Source organism: Oenanthe melanoleuca, chromosome 3, assembly GCF_029582105.1.
Source record: "Oenanthe melanoleuca isolate GR-GAL-2019-014 chromosome 3, OMel1.0, whole genome shotgun sequence".
Taxonomy (NCBI): domain Eukaryota; kingdom Metazoa; phylum Chordata; class Aves; order Passeriformes; family Muscicapidae; genus Oenanthe; species Oenanthe melanoleuca.
In genome coordinates, this window is record NC_079336.1 from 6,340,423 (window position 1) to 6,365,902 (window position 25,480).

General features: G+C 41.7%; 1 protein-coding gene across 2 annotated transcripts in view; it reads right to left on the reverse strand.

The window, feature by feature from the left end:
• Positions 1–25,480, reverse strand: part of LOC130251671 (protein eva-1 homolog C-like) — a 199,308-nt gene that overhangs the window by 107,443 nt on the left and 66,385 nt on the right. Inside the window, exon 4 of one of the 2 annotated variants that reach the window (XM_056488501.1) lies at positions 9,027–9,179. In XM_056488501.1, the coding sequence (XP_056344476.1) occupies positions 9,027–9,179 (153 nt within the window). Of the gene's footprint in view, positions 1–9,026; positions 9,180–25,480 lie in introns of those variants that run through there. The other variant, XM_056488502.1, reaches the window with a different exon arrangement.

A 25,480-nucleotide genomic window follows, 5' to 3' on the forward strand; every position in this document is an offset into this window, starting at 1 on the left:
CCAATGCCTATTAATCATATCCTTAATTTTGGTTACTCAGTGTTACTTGTTTTTCTCCAGTAAGGGTGACACATCCAAATCTGAAATCCAAGCCATGCATTGCTCCTTTTGATTGCAAAACCTATCTGGGTTTGAAAGAATGTTTCCAAACTCTTTAATTTTTGCATTTTGGTAACTCCTTAGATGCTCTGGTGGAGATTGGAGCCTCTTCCAAGGCAGCAGCCATCACAGATGGATCCACAAACAGATTTAAACCCCAAGTTTTGAGAAGGATGACGAATCCCACAGTGAAGTTGGGCATATTGCAGATTTTCATCTGTTCATCTGTTTATCTGCTTGTGATCAGACTCACCTGGCACAGCCATGCTGAGCCTGCAAAGGTGGGTTCCTGCCCAGATGAGACAGGCTGTCCAGAGCAAGCAGGACCACACACAGCTGGCAGGTGACCATGCTGTGAAGCTGCCAGGTAGGAGTTTTCCACAGGCTGTCCATGGATCTGGAGAGCCAGCAGGACATGCAGCTCAACCCAATATTAACATGCATGCACTTTAAAAAGAAAGAAAACTGGAGCCTGAGAAAAAACTCCACCCACTCATAAGAGGATGAGTCAGATTCTCTGAAGTCCGTGAATTTTCAAGAAAAATGGGGCACTCACTCTACTTTTTCAGCCAAGAAAATATAAGATCTTGAGGTCTCAAAAGGACCAAATGATTTGCCACAATTAAAGACTTCAGAAAGGGGATCACTGCCTAAAATACTATTTCCAGTAGTACATACAAAGTAAGTGTATAGGAACTGGAACAGAACTGGTGGTACCTGATCAAGAGATAGATTCTGTGGGATGCTTTGACCCAGTGTAAAGGCATCAGGAGCAGCCCCAAATCTCAAAATTAAACCATCAGCAGAACTCTAGCTTTCCTTGCTGTGTTTTGAGGAGCAGGTGAAAGGATCAACTTAAGTTTTCCCTTAAGGGAAGTAATTTATAAACAATCGACAGCTTGAGGAGGACACTCCTTCCAAGCAGAGGACAGGATTTTTTCTCTAAAACAAGCAGCCTGATTTCCTGCTCAAAAACAAAAGAGGAAAAGTTACTTGCTGGGAGCTATGAATGCAAGAGGACAGAATGAAAGATGGAAGCAGTCTAACTAAGAGGAGGGAAATTTAGTTCCTGCAAAGAAAGCTGACAGATGTCTGAATCAGTGCTGTGGTTATCCACTTGTCTGCCAAAAGAGAAAGCAAATTTCAATGGAATGGCAGAAAGGACACAAGCAGGAAGTAACTGCAACCTTTCAGGTGAGGTAGCTCCCTAAATTCCTTCATGTTTTACCTAGGAGTGACTGTCTCAGTCCAAAAAAGAACCTCTGTCATAAGCAGGAGGGAAGGAAGCTCTCCTGGTTTGGGGCAGCTTCTCATGTATTTTAAAGGTGTTCCATTAGCTATGGTCAATACAAACATCAGCTCCTTCATACAGGAGCAGCTGCTAGAGGTGCCTAAGCCTCAGCTTCAGCCAGAATTAGCCATCCAGCAGCCTGTGAAGGATGTCTTCATGGAGTCAATGAGTCAGGCTGCACTCTGTGCAGTACATCAAACCCCAGGCATTTTCAACTTAGCCCATGCCCATTAGGTGTAATGTTCTCTTTAAAAGCCAGCAGAGAAGACTGTTAATAAAGATGGATTTTATCCACTTTCTCTCTCATTTAGCAGCCTAGGGAGGTAATTTCTTTATCAGTGTAAAGCTGTCACACAGTTTCATTTGGGGGCAACTTAAATATACTGGATTTCTCTTCCCTGTCATGGCACACACCCTCAATAGAGGATAAAAGAAGTGAGGTGGGACTAGATACACAATACAAGAGGGAGACAACCAAACTACAAATACTTAAGTATCCCTAAGACCAATCAATGTGAAGTTCAGCCAATAGAAACCAAAGATTGCCCTTATACAAAAAAGGTACAGAAGCACAAATGTATTTACATGCACAGAAGAAGCTCAGGAACAGGAACCCAACACAGTAAAAAGTTCCCTGCTGGTATTTGTAAAATGATTAATGGTCAACATCACATTACTAACAGCAGCAGAGAATTTCACGTTGATACTGCTGTATATAGAACATATGTCTTGCACAATGTCACTGAAAACAACTGGCTAGAAAGGAAATCTATATCCAAACATTACAAGGATGTGCAGAGAAGGCCAGCTTTACATTTAAAAAGTATGTTTTACAGAAAGAGAGAGAAAAATTAGCCACCACACAGTTCATAAAACTTTGGAAACTTTAACATTAGGCCAGAAAATATAATATTATCTTAAAAGAAACCCATCACATTTAGAGACTGCAACTGAAGGTTACAGGTTTAATTGCAAATCCTATCCTTACATTTAAAAACACTTGGTTTATTAATGTGAACTTAAATCATCTTCTCACCCTTGTATCTGGAACCAGAACTCACATAAAATATGAGTTTTGCAGGAACTGACTCAGAGTGTGCAAAACTGAGCAGATTAAGAGCATTTCTCAGGTTTGGGGGTTGAAGTCAGAATCCAAGGACAGCTTCAAACACGGCTCCAAGAAGTCTCAGAGAACAAAGAAGATTTGGTGTGGCAATGACAGTTACATTTTATTATTTAATTTGCAGCAGAGTGGATCGTGGGCTGTAAGGCAGCCAAGAAAAGGTAACAGCTTTGGCATCACTCAGTAGAAGATAGGGATAGTGCTTGCAATGTATCTACTTCTCTGTGAAGTCCTTGAGTTCATTTCTCCTTCCTATTCATTACAACCCAAAAAAAGTCTTTTCCTGAATGTGGGGATACTCAACAAGTGTCTGGACTGAGGCTGAAGCAAGACCACAAGCTGCAGGACTGGCCCATTTTCTAGAGAGATTACCCAGCTGACACAGCCTGCAAGTCACTTCTTGCCCTTGGTTCCTAAAATGAAGCATGGCATGCCTGCAAACTCACAGGTTTCACCTTACCTTTGCTTCTTAGGCTTTCACCATGACAATTTTGCAATATTCTTGAGTGACATCTGAATTAGTTTAAGGGAAACTTTATCAGTTTTGAACAAGTTACACTGGTTTTCATTCAAAACAACTCCGTGGAAACAAGCTGAGATGCTACACATTTAACTTTGCCCTTTCATTGTTAGGATTGTATTTTGGGGTTGCTTTTAACTAATAGTTGGGCAATAGGCATCTTTTATTAGATCAGCCACTAAAGAAGTTGATATTACTGATACAAATATTCACTTTACTTCTTCAAATATTATACCAATAGCATCACAGAGCCTGTTAGTGCTATTTAAATTACTCATTTAAGAATTTTTAATTACAATCACTGCATGGGGTCATACTCCACTGGAAACAGCATTTCAAAAACAACTTGAACCTTGGTTTAGAGAAAGATCTTGTCCAGACTCACATTTGAATGAACTTTTTAATTATTTTTTTAAATAGCTATTGTGTGCATATAAAAACTATTTCATATAAATCATTTTTAAGGCTCTATGGAACCCAACAATAGTTAGAGTTTTCTAGAAACAGCTGTAAAGTGATTTTAATTACCTCCTGGTGTTTGGAGGCAAAAAGTGAAACACATAAAATATCTAAAATTGAAGAACAACTTTCTGAAAGCAGGCTTTGTCCCACTTTAACTCAGCATTCTAAATGGGACCTGCATTTCAATTTAAATTTAATAAGGTATGATATGTGAATTAAACAGCAACTGATATGTATTTAGCCTTTAGATTTGGATACAGATGTGGGTTTTATTGCATACAAACAGATTGCCCTCTAAAAACATGTTCTTAATCATGAGTTATACACATAATAAAGTAGTTTCTGCCCTGAATGTAAATGAAGCATGCACAGTCCCACCTACAGGAGGGGTGCTTTGGAAGCCTGGTGTGCTCTGTGGAGAGGAAAGGCAGGTCTGATCCCCCAGCTGCTGCTCATCCCACAGACCCAGCACTGCAGCTGCTTTAAAGGCCAGACAGGGAAACCAGGATGGAGCAGGAGAGTCTTTCAGCCACTTGGATCTGCTGAGGGTCAGCTGTGCTGCATGGCACTGTCTGAGCAGCACAGATGTCTGTGGATATCCCAACCTTCCTGCAGACCCAGCCACCATCTGCTTCCCCCATCAGTGCCAGGGGTTACTACTCCTCATTGGTCCAGCTCCACATTTTAGGGGCCTTTTTATTTTTAAGCATTTGACTTAAGACTAAGATTAGAGTACAACCTTGTTCTGATGGAAACAGGATGGAAAATGTCATAGATGGTGAAGCAGAAGAGAGCCAGAAATGCACAGCTGGAGGGGCAGCAGTTTCTTAAAGCCAGCTCTTATGCTGGCAGGAAGATGTACCCTGGAATAAATGGATTTTTTACTGCATGTATTCCATATTCATTCACATGCTAGATCTGGTCACAGATAAACAAACTAGAAGGGTCCATTGTTTATGTGATGTAATAAATATTTATATGAGGACTCTGCTTTAAGTCTTATATACATCTGAATTAAGAGGGAGAAATCAAAACAAACTGGATTAGATCACCTTCTGTCACAGCATTAGAATGAAAAATGCCAGGGGAATGAGCACCTAAAGCACAGGTCCATTTGCTGAACTCCTTCCTCTGCTCTTCCATTATCAGATCCCACAAGTCAGGGAGTGCCACTGACCATCTGAGTTTCCTCAGGGCTTTGTAAACACATTCATTTTGCCCCTTTACAGAGGCACAGAGACAACTTGTGTGTTATGTGACAAGGACATTTCAGTCTCACAGAGTGCTCAGCTGAATCCACACCCCAGGACCCAGAGCAAGGCTGAGGAGCCAGAGTTCCCACGATCTTGAACTGACTCCAAAACCAAGCCCAGATTCCTTCAACCCAGGATGAGCAATTAAATTGCTTTGGGCTTTTTGTATATGTGATGGAGAAAAACAGGGTCCTTGAGAAGGAGTCCTGGATCCTATGTAAGAGGTCAGCTGAACACATCCATCTCACTCTCTGTGCTTCAGAGGGGGAGCTACTGTAAAAATGAATAATGTGAACAAGTCAGGTGTCTTGAATATGAACAAAGATATTGCTCCACTAAGCAATAAAAAGGGTAATCATTTTACATCCAAGATCTTCCTCCTCAGTCTCCTAATCAGATCACTACCTTGCACTTAGATACATGTAGAAAAAGGCCAATTTTTAATTACTTCTCTTGGAATAAATAAGCCACTTGGAGATGCAGGCAGAGGCAGCTGTAAACAGCAGGAAAAGGGGGCAAAGGGCTCACTTGGCTGAGGGATATTAATGGTTCATTGCTTGTAAATAGCCCTTTCCCCAGAGACCTCCCCATGCTCTGTGTATGCTCTCTGCACACACTGGCAGCAAAGTGGAGGCTTTATTAAGAGAGTTACAAATAAGGTCAAATTCTTTTAGGAGCTTTTCAGAGTTCCCAAGGCATTTGGGGAGGGCTCCAGCTGTTTGCAGGGGTTTCCCATTACAGTCAGAGACATAAGTTTCAGCATGTTTCCACTTAAAGGAGGATCCTGACAGATTTTCACTATAACATGACAGCAATAGGATGGAGTTCTCCACCATAAGTTTCTCTTCACAGATGCTAAGCACATGCACATATACATTACAAGAAGAGAAAGCGTGTGTCTGGCATGGCATGGCATGTGAAGGGTTACTTGGGGATCTTCCATCACCCAAAAGCAGCACAGCAATAGCTGGATTAAAAGGATTGCAACACCAGGATACCTCAGAAACCACCTGAGCACCTAATGTAGAATCCAGGAAATTCACTGTTAGTGGACTTCATCTCCTCAACACTTCTATAGAAGTACAAACAAGGTCTTGTTTTTCAAGGCAGAAACAACACAAATTGCTTTACCTTACATATGCAATGATCTATTAGGCCACCTCTTCTGCCCATCTTAGAACTCAGTTCTTTAAAAGCTTCACCTGTAGAAGCTGTACTTTTTTAAATTTGGGCCAAATGTGCATTTTGTCCTCAGAAAGAAAAAAACTGAATCAAATTTTCCGAACTGTTTTTCATTAGGGGAGGAAGAAAAGATAATCTTCACCACTTTTGGGGCACATATGACTTCTTCACTCATCACGTAGCTCAGGCTGTGTGGATATAAATAGTTACTGTGAACTTGTGCAGGGCCTACTTCCCAGCAAAATGCCCTTTGCCAAGGCTCAGACTTTACACAAATCATCAGTCCCACGAAATTCTAACAGAATAAATCTCCCAAGAACAGAACATAGCTGGGTTCTGCCTTACAGGAACTGGATGTTGCTGCAAAGTCTGACTCATACAGTCATGTTTGTAAGATCAGCTTGTAGTGAATGTCTGGGATCAAAGGCTGCCACGAGCAGCCCTCCCCACATTGCAGGGCTGTGGAAACGTGCAGGGAAATGTTCTCCAGCTAGCAGAAGCTTTGATGTATAAATTGTGATGTTTCCACCTGCTCCTGAAGGAGCAGAGCTGCCTGCTGGGCTGGGCAGGCCCGTGAGAAGAGAGTTTCTGGGGCAGGCTGGGGACCCTGGCGCTGCTCCCAGAGTCACTGGTGGCAGCTGGGAGCACACCCTGCTCCTGTCACTGCTGCAGTGGAGACAGGAGGGGGAGCTTTGCAGGGAAAGTGCAGTGTCAATGTGCTTTTTGCTGATTTCGGTTGGAGGAGGATCCTACACCAATATCTCCTGTGTGGCCAAGAGAAGTGCAAACTACAGACAGGACTCACCTTCCCTTTCCTGCAGCACTGGAGCTCTGCCCCACTGGTCAGCTCACACAGGCAGATGGAGGGAAGGCTGTCATAAGCAGAGACTGCCTCATGCCAAGCTGTAGCTGAAGAAACCTGAACAACCACTCCCAAACATGAGTGGGATTTAAGGGCTGGAGCATGGTGAATTGGCAATGACCATGTGCTCAGCCCCAATTTTCTTTTAGTAAAGCTCACCCCCATCCCCACAATTCCCTCAGGATTTCATCATTCAAGGAAGCATCAACAGCAATGGTCTGTCCTTCACCCTACACACAGAGTGCCCAAATGGCTGGGAAAGCCTGGGGAAGTCACTGCTCCCTGGTGAGTTCCTCACATCTCCCCAGTCCTGCATGGCATGATGTTCCAGACACCCCTCCCACCCTCCCTTTCTTAAGCAGGCAGGACACACCAACTCCCACAGCACTCCAGGAGAACCAAACTAACTTAAGATACTTGAGATCCCAACAATTCCAAACATGTGGATATTTGCTCCTGTCCAACAACTCAGTCATTTTTAGCATCAGTTCACAGCTTAAAACCTTGAGCTGGATTGTAGTGTAAGGTTTCCTCAGTATTCCCACCCCTGAGCTGGGATTGCACTGTTTTGTACTGAGCCTGCTCACATAAGTAGTTTCATCTAGGAGCTGACACTTGAGGAAGGCCCTGCCTCATCCCAGCAGCAGACTATGCTGCACTCTAGGACCTGACACCTCATTTCCTTGGGCAAACATCCCAATTTGTAAAGCTCACAAGGCCAGTTTGAGAACAGCAGGTAACACAGGTGCTGGAGATCCTATGGCACGTGCAGCCCTGCTGTCAGACCCCACTGCTTGTTCTCCCTGTTTGTGCCTCCTGTCCCATTTTCTGGTCCCACACACCCTGCTCTCAGCCAGTACAAGTTTCATGACTTTGCAGCTTGGCAAAGGAGAGTAAAACTTTACCCTTTGTGGCTTCACATAGAGTTTGGCTTCATGCTGACACTGAAGAGCAGGTCCCTGTGCTGGTGCCTTGTCACTGGCAAGTGCCTGTTCCTCCTCTCTCAGCAAGGAACACAGAGTGGGGTGCTCAGGTCTGCTTCAGAAACCCATCCTGTTTCACTGACTTGGCAAGTTCTCACCCAGCAGCCCAACCACCACAGCAACCAGTGCACAGACTCAGCCCATCCCAAACACCACACCAAAGAGGTCCTGCCACACACATCTGTCTTGGCTTCTGCTACCTGGTAACTGGGGGACTGCAGGAGCACATCCAGGAACACTGTCACCTCAGGAGACCCTGCACAACCCAGCTGTGCTACAAGTGCTCAGATTTGCACAGCTACAGAAGTAAGACACTTGCCACACTGCACAAATAACCTGACTGGCCTCATTCCACCTGTGGGTTTCTACAGACACCCAGCATCTGAGTATCACATTTCCAAGGGCTCACTTGACATGCTTCCATTTAACTCCTTAAGGGCATTGGATCAGCAGCTGTGAAGCCAAAGATGTTGGATACAGCTGAACAGATCCCAGCACAGGCAATAGCACCAGATCTAGGTTCCCTCTGCAGTCTCCTCTGAAGCCTTTCCCTCTCTGGAGGCAATTCCTTTGGGAAACCATTTAATTCCCTCTCAGCTCTGCAGAGAAGAATTATGACAAATGCTGAGCACAGGATTTTGTACTGTGTTGCTTTCTCTGTCACATCCTAAAATGTTCAAAGTCATTTCACATCAGCTCAAGAACAGACAGTTCCAGTGAATGTTTTTCAATTATTTATCTTTAACTCATGACTGTAAGAGACCCTGATAGTCTGAGAGTAAAGAAAATACTTGAAGGTACTGTAAGCCAACCATAACGTGATGAAACTCAACAACTTGCTTTTTGAATTTGCTCCCTTGCTTTAACTTCAGTAAAAGTTTAAATGCAATGTCAAGGCTTCAGTGGCTGCAGATGGTACATGACATCCCCAGATAATCTGCTCCTCCATATTACAGGCAGAGGCTCAGTGGATGAACTGCCATAGAGAGAGAAAATTGAACAAGAAATTCAATCATATTATCAGATGAATCTGTGAAAAGCCTGTGGCCTGGAAACTCAGCTAAAACATAAAGCTGCACCTCAGTTTGGTGCTCATGCTGAAGCTTACTGCTGGTTGACCAACACATCAGGAGTACCACCATGGCAGGTTGCATGTCCCAGTCCTGTTTTCCTGACCAGGATCTGTGCCAGCTCTGCTGTGATAACAGTAAATGAAATCACCCTGCCCACATCAGCCATTCCCCTGCTTACCAATCATGGGCATCCCTAGGTTTTGGTATGGGCACTCCAGGCTGCCTCCTTGTGTCCTCCCAAAGACAGCAGAGTAAATGGCTATCACCATGCTCTTCTTACAGCTCAGCCTCAGCTTGTCATCTTCACAGGCTACTTTACTCTTGTATTCATCTGAAAGCAAACAAACACTTAATTACTCAGCTGATCCAGAGGTGGGTTCCCAGCAGGGCAGGACTCCCTCCCTTCCCCATGGGGTGAGCTCAGCAGAGGCAGCAGCAGTTCTGGGCCCAGGGGTGCACCTCAGCTCCCAGCAGAACCCCAGCCTTAGCACTGCATTTGCCACAGGAGCACTGATCTCTCCCATTACACGTTCCCTCTGTGGCATTATCAACACATTTAATCAATGTGTTTTAACCCAGCACATCAGTTCTATTAAATAGACTAGAATTTCATTTTGCAGACAGATAAGTGAGGAGACATGGCATTTGAGTGTTTTCTACATGGTAATATGGCAAGGGAAGGTAAAAGCCCATCTTTAGGAACCTATCTCATCCATGAAGCAACCCTTTATGTGCCAGGCATTTATTCTATACCACAACAGCTCAAATGCAAACATAATCATGCTCCATGGCTATGTTTTCACAGTTCTTCCATGGCAGATCCAACAGAAGTTATACTAAACTTAATAATTATGGAAGCTGCTCCTGCCTGTTGCAAACACAGATATGCAGAAGCTTGTCCCCAAATCCTTCTTGAAATGGGCATTCTTGCTCTTGTAAAGCTGGTACACATAGAACAATCACTCAGTTTACATCTCTCAAGGGCACTGAATGGTCATTTCATAAGGAATCATGTGTCATTCCCTTGTCTTTATCATTATTATTTGGATTATGGGAACCTCTAGAGGTCCCAACCTAGAATAGGCACTTCCCAAGTGTGCCTGCCAACACACCACAGAAAACAAAAACAGTTTTTTAAAGCTGAGTTTTTACAGCAAGACATTTACACTTGTGAAAGAAAGATACTAAGAAAATGGAATTGGCATAAAGAGACTAAAAAATCTGAAGTGACATGTCTATGGAAACCCAGGCAACTCAGGGCACAGCCAGGAACATAACCTCAACCTCCTCAGCCTCTGTAGAGTGACCTTCCCTTTGTTATTTACCATTTGAAATGTAGCCACAACAGCATCCAGATTGCTAAATGGGAAGGGTTTGTGACCCATGGTTAAATCCCAAGCATGAGCAGTCATTTCCTCTTGAATGCCTCTACTTGTACCAGGTCAAGGTGGTGCCACAGAGCACATGAGCACCATCCAGTGCCTGGGGCTGCCCCTGGCCCTGTGTCACCTACTGGCATATACATGATTTTTGTCCTTCCCTTACATAGTTCTCTGTGTCTAATATCACACACACACATACATCTATATTTATAAATATATATATATATGTATGTATATATATATGTGTGTGTGTGTGTACTGTATCTATATATATATATATATATATATGAGAACGTATGCAAATTCCATATGCATAAAACTAATCAGCAACTGAGAACACTAGCTAACAATTAGTTTATGATTTAATACTTAAATCTTTAGACCATGGCATTCAGGACTTAATGTGACATTTCTTACTGTATTGTAGCTCTAGGCTCAAGAATCATTTTTCCTTATTAGAGATCAAGGGTGATCTTTCCAAGCTAAATCGTAGTAGAATTTATATTAGAAGACTTCTCAGGTCATCTGGTTTAATCCATGTTCAAAGAAGGGCTAATTTCTACCTCTAGATTAGATTTTTGCAGCAGAAACTGCATGGAGAAAACATGTATTATACTAAAACAGGGGCATGCTGATTTAAAAGAAACATCTGAGAACAAAATGGCTTTTCATGCTCAACTTGGAAATTCCTACTTAGCCTCCTCAAAATAGCCAATTATCTGGTGATGAGAGCATCAACTGCAATGTGAAAACCCTGGTCCAAACCTTCAGTCCAGCTGAGAAGCTTAACCTTGGATCCTATTCCAGTACCTCATTTTCCTTCACACTCTGCAGCCTTCTTACAAAAATCTCTGGATGTTTCTAGTTTTTATCCTGCTGCAGAGAAACTTTCAAACCTCTAAAATATTTAGTGAATGTGAAAATACTTTCTGATCCACCTCTCTAGATGAAGACACAGTTAAGGCCTCAATCTTTCATGTGAGAGCCTGTGCAAAGAGCAGACACCCCTCAGCAGTAGCTACAGGGATAAACCCACAAGCACTGAGTGTATGAAATAGTGGCTGGAATCAGAAATAGAAGCTCTTTGCACCTTCAGAGTAAGTAAAGAGAGAGAAACCTCATATACCTATGAAGCCTCAATGGACTTGACCGTGTCAAGTTAATTGTGGGACTTGATGATTTTAGAGGGCTTTTCTAATCCAAATAGTTCTATTATTCTATGTCCATTTTATCTGTGTAGGTATTTCATCTACAATCACCATGAAAGCATCTGAAAGATACACTGAACACACCAAGGGGTTTAATCTTCACCTATAATTGTCTCCCATAGGAATTTTATTCCTTCTGTGAGGGAAATTAAATCAAAGCTTTAACCTGCCTATACAGTAGAAAGCAGACTGTAATAAAACTTTACCCACTTAAAAGAATTTACTTTTTCCTTAGGGAAAAAACATGGATTCAAGCTAAAAGCACAATAGGACAAGCTAAACATAATTTATGTTAAACCACAGTCACAGTAAAGAATACACTTGGCTGAAGTGGTTGAAATATGTAATAGGTGATTAAGTTAAGAAAAAGAATAATTTTAAGTCTCTAATGAGAGGGTCCACTGTGAAAGTCTCATTTCTTACAGGCACTAACTCAATTTCCTCTTTCAATTTGGTTATTATTAGCTACATCTCCCAATTAACAAGTATAACTGCTTAACTACACATCCTATGATCTCATTTAAGATCCTTAGGCTATTTATTAAATTCTGCTGACCATTCAAAGTCAGGGCTTGTCATTTGGAAACTTGCCTGGGATTTAATCACAGAGACTATTGCATTGAGCACGGTAAACACTGGGATGGACAGACATCTGCACCTTTGCTGCAGATCAGTCCAGCAGCCATGAGACAAACGACAACTTTCTTCAGTTCCTAAAGGGGCTACAAGGGAGCTGGAGAGGGCTTTTCACAAACACATGTAGTGAAAGGACAGGGGGGATGGCCTTAAGCTGGAGGAAGGCAAGTTTATATTGGATGTTAGGATTTACTATGAGTGCAGTGAGGGACTGGAACTGAGAAGCTTTGCCTGCCCCATCCCTGGAAGTGCTCAAAGCCAGGTTGGGTAGGGCTGTGAGCAACCTGGGACAGTGGGAGGAGTCCCTGACCACAGCAAGTGAGTCAGAATGAGATGGTCTTTAAAGTCCTTTCCAACCCAAGCTGTTCTGTGATTCCATGATCCTATGAACAACAAAACACTGCCTCTCACACTCACAGTTCTTACCCCCACAGCCACTCTGGGAAGTCATGTTCAGGGCTTATGGGGAAAGCTTCCTGATGGAAAGCTCAAGAAATCAGGCTGAGGAGGTGAACCCAAGTGCACATTCCTTGTGAACAAGGGCAGCTTGTGGGTGATGTGTTCCTGGCACACTGCACTGTGGAGTAAGAGGGTCATGCCACCTGAAATAGGTGTCACCTCACAGTCACTGAATTCTGCCCCAGGAAACACCTCCTGGAGCTGCCAGATCCCAAGGCTCTGGCTGAGTCCAGACTGGCTAGGGCTGCAGCTGCCTGGGGAGGCACAGAGAGAAGATGCTGCTCTGTTAAAAGAAAGGAAAAAAAGAAAGCATGAAATGCACAGTTGTACTTCAGTCTCCCAAAGGTTTGCTTAAGGTTGACCACTGGAAAACAAGAAGTCTCAGTGTTTCTGGGTAACATGATAGAAACCTTTAAAAACAGATAAAAAGTGATGCTATGGAGGACACAAGTCCCTGAAATTATTTTGTTCTTCATAGCATTGTCACCTCCATTTTAGCCAGAATGAACCCATGCCGGACACTCATGGCTCCCAGGCACTGGATGACAGTAGGGACTGCAATTGATACTAAAAAAATACAGAGCTAAGCATCACCCATATATTTACTGGTACTTCACCCCATGATAGCCTTACATAAATATTGAAAAGAAGCGGGGCAGCGTAAGTGACATAAGAGAGCTGGGACTGGGAACAAAAATGCATTTTTTCTCTCTCACTCTCTCAAGCAAAACTGGCCTCCTACAATCACTCACAATCTGGTCCTAAGCCTGCTCTAACTGTTACAGTCTGGATATAATTCAGGCCAAATGCAAACATTTGTATTAGTGGGTTTCATGTTTCACCCTGAAAAATTAAACACACTTAAATGGCCTCGGAAAGGTGGCAGTGATATTCAGCAAATGGCTTACTCCACTCTAATCCCCCATGCAGTCATTTGTAGGGCAACAGAGATTTACCATGATTAAGATATTTGCTAAGGATAATATCCCTTTTATTGCTGCCTGGTTTCAGAGACACTGGCTTAAATATGACTCAGTAGAGAGAACCCAAGGAGGGAACAGCTGCAGGCTTTTCTAGACACGTTTTTAAAGGTCATTATATGACACAATTGTAACTTAGCTTGGACAATTACAGGAAAACAATTATAAATGTTTCTAATAGAAAAATGGTCTCTCTCAAACAGTAAAGTCAATAAGAAGACCTTTAGTAATTATTGGATGTGTACAATAATATTAACCTGTATGACCAATAGTAATTACATCTATCTTAGTATCTTAAGAACATTTTCACTTATGGCTCACAAGAATTTTCTGAACGATCTTAATTTGGAAGTTCAAAACTTAATGTCTATTGCCTTGATCTCTGCGAGACATAAAAGCTCCTAAAGAGATTTTGCTTCTTACAAAATGATTAAATGTATTAATGCCAGAGATTCACCTTCCCTAAAATGATATTTTTGAACAGAACTTGTGGAAAATATTATGAAATTCACTAATCAAAATATTCATACTTCACTTAATCAGTGCATAATAGCTGAACCTATTTCCCAGATCAAAGAGCTGGAAATACATGTAAAGAGAAATCTGTTTTCTTCACAAAATCCTAAAGGATTTATATCTTAGAATTGAGGATCTGAGCAAAGAAAATGAATTTGTAGGAAACAGAGACGCTTCTGCCCAATTCCTTATCAGGTCAGAATAATTTCCCATAGAAGACTTTCTTATCTAGGTTATAATTGTTAAATTAACATGACTGCCCCAAGATGTCACCTCAGAACCAAACTGGACACCATCTTAGCCAGTAATTTCTCTTTAACCCAATTTTTGCCTTGCTCACATTCATCCCAGCTTTGTTATATGTTTCTCTTCATGCCACCCAAAACAAAGAACATTTCTTGACTTGAAACTCATAACTTCATTATATCAACCCATTCCACCATAACCTAATTCCCTTCAGCTGATAAATGACCATGTTTAATTCATGGTTTGTGCTGGTTTGTGAAGAAGGGCATAGGGAGAGCTCTCTTCCCCATTTAGCCACTCTCTCCACCAGAACTGTGTTAATGGGGAGTTCACCCAATGGTTTGTGTCACTCTTCCCACCAACAGCCCTACTGCACCTGTCAGCCATGGATTGATTGTAATCTGGAGCAGCTGAGATGAACAAGTGGAATACACAACCTTTTAGCCATCAGTCAAAATTCAACAAACTTTTACAGACACTGGAAGCCATCCCCAAGTAATAAAGATGGTGATACTGCATGTGGTGAGATTTTGGTGATTTCAGCACATGTCTAGGTGAAATACTTACATTGCAAAAGCCACCACATAGGAATATTTTGTGTCAGCCTAAAGAGAGAAGCCAAAGTAAGAGTTAACCATGGAAATCTGAACATTTTACTGTGGATGTAGTCATTCCAGACCATAATTCACTGATTCATTAATGTCATTAAAGACCAGAGTCAGCTGGAGCAGCAGGTGGCTGAGGGCTATATCCATTCAAGTTTTTAACACCTGCAATAACTGAGACTTCACAACTTCCTTGGGCAACTTGTTCCAACAATCCTGTTAGTCATGTGAGAGATGAGTATAGTGAGTACCTGATTCCATGTCTTCTGGGGGAACTGGGAAAATGAGTTTCCAAGACAGGAAACCTGTTAAACACTAGGACAGACCCCTCCAGACCCCTCTAAGCAGCATCCTTGACTAAGAGTGCTGTGCACAGGACTGCCTCTGAACTGCTCATCTTGGAGGTATCCATCCAGTACCCTTCCTAGTAACCTGTAATTCCTGTTTTTATATTTTATTTTTCTCACAATCAGCTAATTTCCAGGAACTTCCATAAAACATAGAGAATACTTTTAGGGTTAAGTAGAATTGAGTCCATCCCAAAATTAAAATAAGGGAGTGAATCTCAAAGCAGTGAGAGCAAAGGTCCTTTGGACAGCATTCACTGCTACTACATCCTGTGGAGAAGACAATTGTATTAAAGAGTATTTTCAAGTTGCTGCACCACTTCAAAGTTTTTCCCCCATGCTTCTATTCCTATGTTATATATTTACTTATTTTCCATTTTAAGCAAGTGTTTATTATTTCAGTATTTTATCCTCTTCTGCACTTTGAAAGGTATAAGCAGTTTCTGGCCTTCAAGGCCCTGAATGTAAATCATAGATTCATCGATTCCTAAAGTGGTTTGGCTTGCAAAGGACCTTAAAGACCATCCCATTCCAACCCCCTGCCATGGGCAGGGACACCTTCCACTATCCCAGGCTGCTCATAGCCCCATCCAACCTGGCCTTGGACACTTCCAGGAATGGGTCAGCCACAGCTTCTCTGGACAGCCTGTGCCAGTGTCTTGACACATCCAGTGTGAAGGATTCCTTCCTAATATCCAATCTGAACCTACCTTGCTTTAAATAGTCAATTTAAATTAGATATGTGGTTTAAAGCCATTCTCCCTCATCCAATCACAGGACAAGTCAACAAAGATCAGAAGTTTCTCCCAATGACAAAAATCTACTATTTAGACCAGCTTAAATTTCTATGGCTCCTTTATTTTCTGTTTTCTTCTAATTTTACTTATGACATGCACTTAATATCCTGAGTTCCAGTGCTTCCTCCCAATCCATGTGAACCTGCTACTAATGAGAACTTTCTGCTCATATCAGAAATTGAATAAATCCATATCAATCTAGTCAGAATTCCCTCAGGCATGGTTGGGTGGAGGAAACCTTTCCAGGACAGCAAAGGTCTCCAGAGTCCTTGAGTACGGCCCTTGCTATCACTTTCCCACAAGCATTTTACTGTGGGCTACCTGGTGACTGCCTCATTTCAAAGGAATCTAAAAAGGATTTTACCTTTAATTTGGAGCATTAAAAAAGTTAGAGTGTCACAAATTCATACATTTGCATGGAAATATCTTTTAACATTATTTCAGTTCAATTTTCCCTTGAGAAATTTTTTGTGAAGATGGTCTAATTTAATTTTTAAGAACTGAAGTTTGCCACCCTCGGCAGCCTGGCACGCACCTCTTACTTCTATAGGAGATAATCTGAAACTCTGAAAGATACAATTCAGATGACAGTCCAGAATTACATTAAATAGGCAGCCTGCCAACTTCCAAAGCACCCTGAAAACTCAAGAGTGCCAAGTTTTGGAGGTCTGAGACACTTTTGACTCGTAAGAAGATTGTTCTTTGCAAACAACCTTGTCAGATTCCTTTAAAATTACACTCCTGATGCACCCATCCAATTTGCAGTGTCTAAAAGGCACCTCTCCCACTGTCACTTTCATTAGTCTCAAGTAGTTGTCCTCTTATATTCTGCTGTGAAAAGGCTGTCAGTGCTGCAAATTAACTGCTACATTTCATTTCCAAAGTAGAGTTCAGATGCACCGAGTTGCACTTTCCTGTTGGACAATAAGAAGTATATGGTTATCTAAGGAGGGAAAAAAAGGAAAAAATAAAAAAATATGCACTAAACTATGAGATGGGAGTTGAAAATAACACCTGGGAGCCCAGGACAAATTTAATTCTCTTCCTGTTCCTTCTATTAATGAAATTGGGCTGATTTTCTGAAGCAGCTATGACTTACTGGTGCTCTGCTGCCTAAGCCTCTGCCTCACCATTTGTTAGTCCTGCTTCCAAAGACCTGCTGGCTAAAGTCCAATGAAATTTGACAGAAACATCAAGATGACAAATTCAGTGAAGTCCCTGTACATTTTTTTAGAACTTGTAGCTAATTTCAGAAGAGAGCCAGCCCAGTGCCAAAGTTGGTTGTAATCATTGCACTGTCCCACCAGTCCACCAGCATGGATTTATGACCTGTAAACCAACTAATAAACTGTAAACTGTAAACTTGGCCCAGCTATCATGGACTTAAATCTGGACTAGCTGCACCATAGGAGGAAACATGGGAAGCACAGCCAAAACTTGTGTATTCCAATGAAAAGATGGGAGAGATGCACTAAGGAAAAGTAGCTTTAAAATACATAATCAAAAAGATTTCATTAGCACAACTGCTCACAGCAGTTTTGTTCTGCTTTCCCAGTGATTGTGTAAATCTGGAGTAATGCTGCTAAAGTTATTATTAAAATAGCTGAAAGGCAGAACTTAGTCTTATATCATTAAAACATTCTTCAGATGTTAAAATAATGGTGATAATAATTCTGACACAGGAACATTAAAAGGATACCTGATTGATTTTTTTTACATATAACACAGTGGGCTGCCTAGAGCATACAATATGGGAAAATGAGGTCTACTAGATTAAAAGCTAGTTCACCACTGTCCTAAATAATTAAATACATTGTATTCCCCCAATGGCTTTGCCTAAGAAAAAAAAATTGTAGCTGGGAGAAATACAGTAACCAAATTTTCAGAATTCATCGTGGATGCTTTAGAAGTCTCAGTTCACAGAGACATGAATAGGTGACAGTATCCAGTGCCTTTGAAGTAGTCAGAAAAATCAGTGTGTGAGAAGTGCTTGATACACCATTAGTATGATAAAACACTGAAAATATTAGGAGATACCCATTTTTAAAATGTGTAGTTAATTTGCAAACCAAGCGTAGGACAGATATTGAAAAAATAATGAGGAAATGCACAGTAATGGAAAGAGTTTATTACCATGACAATACCCCAGAAAAGATTTACTCTTCTCTGCTTTTTTTTTTTTTTTTTTTTTCTAAAAGACATTTATTTTAGGAGAACAATTGGTCTGTATTTTTGGTCTTGAATAAGTCCATATATAGGACCTCCTGCAGAAGTGCTGTAAAAATTTACTTCTCTGTTCTGTGAGTCCTACACTCACAGTTTAATGTGTGGAGTCAATACAACAGATCCAAACTTCCACAGAAATCAACCTTTGCAGCATCTCAGTTTGCTTGTAAGAATACGGTTTCTAGGACACACTTTTCATCTCAATTCTTCACCAGTACACCAGAAAATCTTGAAATCTGTCATTCAGTGCTTGCAAACCTCTACCATAGAAGCACTGTGTTGGGATTTGGACTTATGGGCTACATAAGCCTTCCTTGTGCTTCACTTAAAATTCACAGCTTAAAAAAGGGTATTGTTATCCCTGTTTCTTGGAGGGGGGGGAGGGGTCCCTACCACACAGAAAACTTAAATGACAATGAACAAAGAGGATCTGTAAAACTCACAGCTCTAGCATTTATATAATTTAGGCAGATTTCAGAATTTGTCTTTTTTAGTGGTTCATATCTGGATACTGGAGACCTGATCCAGCAAAGGGAATCCTTGTATCTACATAGTAGGAAACACTGTGGTTTTCACTGACACTTACTATGTCAATCAGGGCTGACTGATTATATTTGAAACAAAAATGGGATTTTATTTTAGGGTTTTTTTTAACTCTCCAAGGTCCAGCAGCAATTTTCTTTTCTGCAGGGGCAGGAAATTATGATTATAATAAAAATAACATAATATAATTACATTAATGATATTATATTTCCATTTATTATATTAGTTAATATATTGTATCAATATTGCAATCATATTTAGAATTAAACTGAAAACAATCTCTGCATTTGCTGACACTGGAATCACATGATCCTGTTAATCCTCCTCCTAGCAGTCCAGTGATTAAAGTGCTACAGAGATATGGCTATTTGACAGCTCCTGAAAATCTCTGTGCATCAACAGCTTAAAACAATATTAACCATTAGCATTAGCATTTCTCTGGCCCCAATTGTGGGCTGATAGATCTGTCCTCTGTTGTTTACAATGTTCCTTTATTTACACCTTTTCATCACCACAGCGGTTGCTGCCTGAGGTTTTATTGCCCTTATAAATTTCCCCTCCCTGCACCTTAACAGTTCTGAAATGCTGCAGATAAGCAGGAGGGAGCTGGTGAATGCAGGAGGCCAAAGGCTGGTTCTGTGCCCTGGGTGGCTGGGCCAGGGGGATGTGCCCATTAAACATCCCCAGCTCCATCGTGCTGCTTTGGGAAGCCTGGCCCACCAAAGAGCAATGCAGCAAACAATACAGTGAACTTCTCTTGCCACCAATAAACCTGTCTGATGAAGGAGATTAATTCCTTTCTGAAAGGGTTGATGACTACTGAATCACCAATCTATCCCAGCACTAAAATCAATCACCAGCATTAAAGCAACCAGGAATACATTTAGGTCCTTCTTTGCTCTCATCTTAAACTTCCACAAAACCTCTGTACTTTCTATAGCCCTCTACTCTTGCTCACAGCATTTTACAGAGTCTGTCTAGGGAATGCAAGCCTTGAGAATGTGTGATGAGATGTGGCTTTTCAGGCCATGTTCACTGAATTTAACAGAAAAGATGCAATCCCCTGCCAAACAAAGCCAGCAGCAAAGCCCACACAAGATTCAATACTGAAGGAATGGGTTGTGGGAAAATTAGAACTTGGACAGGAGGCACTCACTGCAAGCCTAGGTCCTTCCAAAATGTCCTTTCTATACTCCCAGCCAATTCAGCTGAAATCTGATGAACAGACCTGATCATTTTACAAAAGACATGAAATCACAACATGGAGCAGAACTCATCACCATTCTTTGATAGCTGGAATAGCTCTGGCAACCCTAATGGCATTCTGCTGTTTGCACAGGTTTAGAAGTACCCCTGGCAAAGAAAACTGCATATCCTCACCAAAAGGCAGACACTCCTGGGACACAGCATGGCAGCACTATCACTGTATAATAAAGAGCAAAATTTGAAGACAACGCTTTTATCAGAAGGTGATCTAATTGGAATTAATTCCTAATTGATTTTTAAATTCAGTTGTTTTCTAATTAAAGTTGCCTAGGGCTGTTAAGAAAAATAAAGTTATCTGAGTAAGATTTCAGTAAAGACATCAGGATGGTCATTCCCATGTTTGAAAGTCATTGACTTTTCACAAGAATTAAGTGGACTTCTTACACTTTTATCTTACATTTTATCAAATCTGTGGTGAAGAGAATGGAAGCCTGTTCTCCTCAAAACATGTGTCCAGTCGATTCTCAACCCAAAGGTTTTCCAATAAATCAAAGCTACAGGTTCCACACCAGGACAACGGGACCTCCCTCACCCTCTTCCCTTCTCCTAACTCCTCACAAACTTTTAGCACTTCCCCTTTTGCCAGCAAACGTTTCCTTCCCAGATACATTTCTCAAGCCTTGATGTTCCTTTCCCAAATAAGCTTTTTCATTGTTACAGAGGGATTTGAGCTGAAATTGGAGCCCAGGTCACAATCCAGGCTTTCTGAAACTTCAAAGCCTTCAGGTTTACATTTGTGAATAGAAGGCAGAGCAGCAAAGTTTGGATTTACACTTTGTTACATCACTCGGATGATTAGTACAGGAGGGCTTCATATTCACCCTCTGTCAATTATCACATCCAGCTGCTTCACTCAGCATTTTAAAATGAAATAATATTTTTTAAAAAAACATTGGATGTAGATTATCCCTCCCAGAGTCCTTGAATTCATAAGCTAAAGCAGTAAATGCCCAAGAGAAAAGTGGGAAAATATCACTATAGCATTTTAAGGGAAACTGCAACTGTGGGCTCTTCAGAGCTGAGAAGGAATAAGTGCATCCAGGACAGTGTGGTAATGGCAAAGGACACAAAACAAAGGCACTATGTGAGGGTCTCATGGAGTAAGTCAAACGAATAAGGTAGGAGCCATCTCCTTTCTTGAAAGCACAGCCTGGAAATGGCCACTCAGACAGAACATCTCCATCCTAAGCATTCCCTCTGCAGAACAGAGCAAACATTTATGCCCCCATTTAGTTCAGGAGCATTGACACTTTTGAAACAGCAAAGCCAAAAAAAAAATAACCAAACAACCCAAAAGCTACAATGGGAAAGAGCTGCTGTGCAGGGGCAGATGGATCCCTGCTGATGCAATAGCCCAGAGCAGCCACCAAACCCAATAAAAGCAGCTGCAGTGGTATTGTTGGGATGCAGAGAGGGGAAGTTATTTCTACAGCATGACTTGGGCAGCCCCACAGATCCTATTCCCAGCCAGGATTAGATCACACAGCCCCTCCAGAAAGTCTGGCACAAGGAGCAAATATTTCCTAGCTTACAATAACACACAATCTTACACAGTGGTCTGTCTCTGAAGTGAGGGGGATGAACAAACACTGAATTGTTTGAATAATATTGGTGAATCCAGATTTCAGTTAGAGGGAATTCACATTAGACCAATTAAATAGTATGTCAATTCCCTCTAATCATCTGTTCCTGCAGCCCACCCGGTAATTACACTTAATGGGTCTAAATCAAATCAGCAGGTTACCTGGGAAATAATTGGATTTATGTGCAATTTTTTAATGATCCTGAAAGGTACCCTGGAGATTTAAGTCCTCTGTGTGTTCAGGGTTTCATCCTAGCCTTCAATGTGCTTTGGATATGGACCTCAGGATACATTGGCCCTGATAAATTGAATGTGCCCATTCCCTGGCACCAAAGCCCACTGGGACCACTATCCTTATCAACTTTTTTAGCTTCTAAAACAAGGTGACCATACCCAGACTTCCCACTGGAACCCATCTCTGGCCAGTGCTAAATGCCAAACTACATCTACACTAGGAGAGAGCAACTCCAGGCTTCAGTGCTGTAGCAGCAGCACATCCCCACCTTGAGCTGCAGGGAGCCTGCAGGGGCTCTGCTGAGGCTCTGGACAGCAGGAGGATTTGCAGAGGCATCTCCAAGGCAAGTACAAGCTGTGCTCTGCTGAGACCTGTACTGTGCCTTTGACCATTTCCCCAAAGGCTGGTGCACATTAGAAACTAAGGCACACATGGTATAGAAAAATAAATTAAACCATAGAATTATTGAGGTTGCAAGAAACCAAGAGCATCAAGTCCAAACTTTGATCAAACACCACCACATCAGCTAAAAATAAAATCTAAGCTTCTGTACACTTTGATGAACCTTGGCCCTCAAGTCACTTGGTAGCTGTAAGTAAATCTCCCTTGCCCCAAACTGAGACAGAACAGAGCATATTATTGATCATTTCTCATCTCCTTAAACATCCTAAAGTTCAAAATTAAAAGGACACACATATAGTGTATTTATTTATTTATTTACAGACACAGAGAATTTTCAGGACTGCCAAACTCCTGAAACTTAAAAGCAGTTCCATGCACATGTCTGAGTCCTGTACATGCAAGATGAGTATCCATTAGATCCCAGATCCACCTATTGGGTCAGAGGAGACCACGAATTACACAAGGCTTCCCAAAAAACACACAAGCAAATTCATTTCTCACTGTTTCTAGCTAAGCATGCACTTCTCTGAACTATTTATTTTAATTTCTAGAGGAGGTGAGCTGCCACACTTCTGCACAAGTTTTCCCAGCTTCCAGCAAGAGCAGTCTCTGAGGGATGGGTACAGGAGACATCCCCTCATTGCCCTGATCCCCAGAGCCCCACCATCTGAAAAATCTTTGTCTTTCAGTTTCAGCACGATTCACTGTCCTCCATCTCCTTGAAATTCTGCCCATGAGAAACCAAAATAGCACCTTGCCTTGTGCATGAACCCCACACAGCAAGCGAGCATCGAAACCACTCGATTTCAAACGCAGGGGAATGTCAGGGAGACATAACTGCAGTGACAGTGGCTCGAGGGGATGACTGCACCATCTCATAATTCTTCAGCAAAGGTACAAGCAAATGCCACTAACTTCAGTTTTGCTTTCTTTCAAGGAAGTCTTTCTCTTTGGATAACTACCTCTGTTCAGGGGCCTTTTAAGGCTTCAGCACGACTGACAATGGAAGAGCTTGGGTATCCTTATTTTGTATTAAAGATGACTTGTCCAAACTCTGCAGGCCACTTTCCAAAGTGCCTGTAACACCTGCATACAAGAAAATTCACATTCATTTTACCTAGGTAGGTGCTGAACCAAAACACCTACTTCAGTGTCCTGATCACAACAGGCTCCCTCAATAAGCAACAAAAAGAAATAAATATCCCTATCAATTCAAGACAATTCAGACCTTAAATAGCTTCTTATCAAAGTATTTCTGCTAACCAAAGTTATGTCTGCTGTTAAGAAAGACAAATTCAGAAACAGAACCCAAAAAATTGCATTTGTCTTTTGATAAAGCTAAGTCCTGTGCCAGGCAGTGAGCTCTTCACAAGGACTATGATTACAACTCTGTGTGCTCACACTTTCTGGAACAGCTCAACAGTTCATGGGACCACAGTCTTGGGGTTCAGCTCTTAAGCATATTTTCACTTACAGCTCATAAACAATACTCAAATAGTCAATAACCCAAAAAGCCCACCAAAATTTCTCATGGACTTATATTTTGCATTTTACAGATGCATCATTGTCAGTCCCCTCATTGGCTTTCTCTCTACAGGAAGGTGGAAAGGCTTATAGAACTCACAACAGCACTAGATACTGTTTGTGAGACTCAAAATTAATATTTTGAATCATCAGGGAAAGGCTGATTATGACCTGGTATCTCTGGACAAAGCTAATTCTCACATATTTCAAATATTGTTAGTTATCTAGTGGGTTCTGATTAAAAGTTTGCCCAATCACTAAGAAACAAAAATTTCTGTCAGATTACCATGTTTCACTCTTCAAAATTTGAGCTGCCTGAAAAATATCTTGGGGGAATGTTTTCAAGCAGCTTACCCTGCTCTCTTTCAGGAAAATCACCTGCACTACACACTGACAAACTCCTTCTTTTCTACCATATCTGTAATTAGCAAAGAATGCCAAGCCATAAATATTATTGCACACTTGGGTCCTGAAGTACCTTCAGAAGTTCAGCACAGGCCTCAAAAGTCAGATTTTTCAAGTTATCTTTGATACAAACCCTGCAGGTTCAGGAGGGCTTGTCAGAACACCCTGCTCGGCACCCCTCTCAAGAGATGCATTTCTCACCCAACAAGGGATGTTATAATCACTCGTGAAAATCCCACAACAAATGCAGGTGCTTCATTACCTATTTCTGATTTGAATTCCACACAGAGCTGGCCAGACCCCCTCACCTCATTAGCACAAGTCTCTGCCTGCTGGGGCCAAAAGTCTTCTGCTGCTGATGGCAGAGTCTGAATGTTTCTGCTTTTGTTTTAAACCTTTTCTGAAGTCAGATCTGTTTTTCTCTTCTGGGAAAACTTTCCTTTTTTTGTTTCTTCCCCAAAAATATTGCTGACAAGATGCTGCAGCCATGTTAGTTATATCATCTAAAATCTTGACAATGAAATGCAATGTCCAGAATAATTGCTATATCTAGTTAATCTATAGAATCATTAAGGTTGTAAAAAATCTCTAAGATCACTAAGTCTAACCATTAACACAGCACTACCAAGTCCACTGCTAAACCATGTCCCTAAGCACCACATCTACACATTTTTGACTTCCAACCATGGTGATTCCACTACTTCCCTTGGAAGGGTAGGAGAAGGCAGCTTGTTCCAATGCTTGACCATCCTTTCAGTAAAGAGATTTTTCCAGTTTTTAGATCCTATCTAAATCTCCCCTGGTGCATCCTGAGGCCATTTTCTCTTGTCATATCATTTGTTACTTGGAAGAAGAGACTGACCCCCACCTTGGTACAACTTCCTTTGATGTGGTTTTAGAGAGTGATAAGATCCTCCCTGAGCCTCATTTTCTCCTGGCCAAACACCCTCAGCTCCCTCAGACACTCCTCATCAGACTTGTGCTCAAATAGAAATGGGTCCTGTTCTCCAGCTGACATCAGTGGCACAATTTGTCCACATCAAACATGAGTTGTCCCCAAAATAATGTATCTGCTTCCAAAGCCCTGATGGAGAATGGTGTCTAGGCTGTGCTAACTCCCCTGCTGGGGCCAGGATTGGGCCAAGAGGGTGTTGGTTTGTCCTGAGCCAAAGCTGTGCTGGGCTCACTCCTCTGCAGCACACACGACTGCACCCCAATATCCATTTAATTTAAACACAGCTAATGAGATCATGCAAAACACAGTCTGATCTGG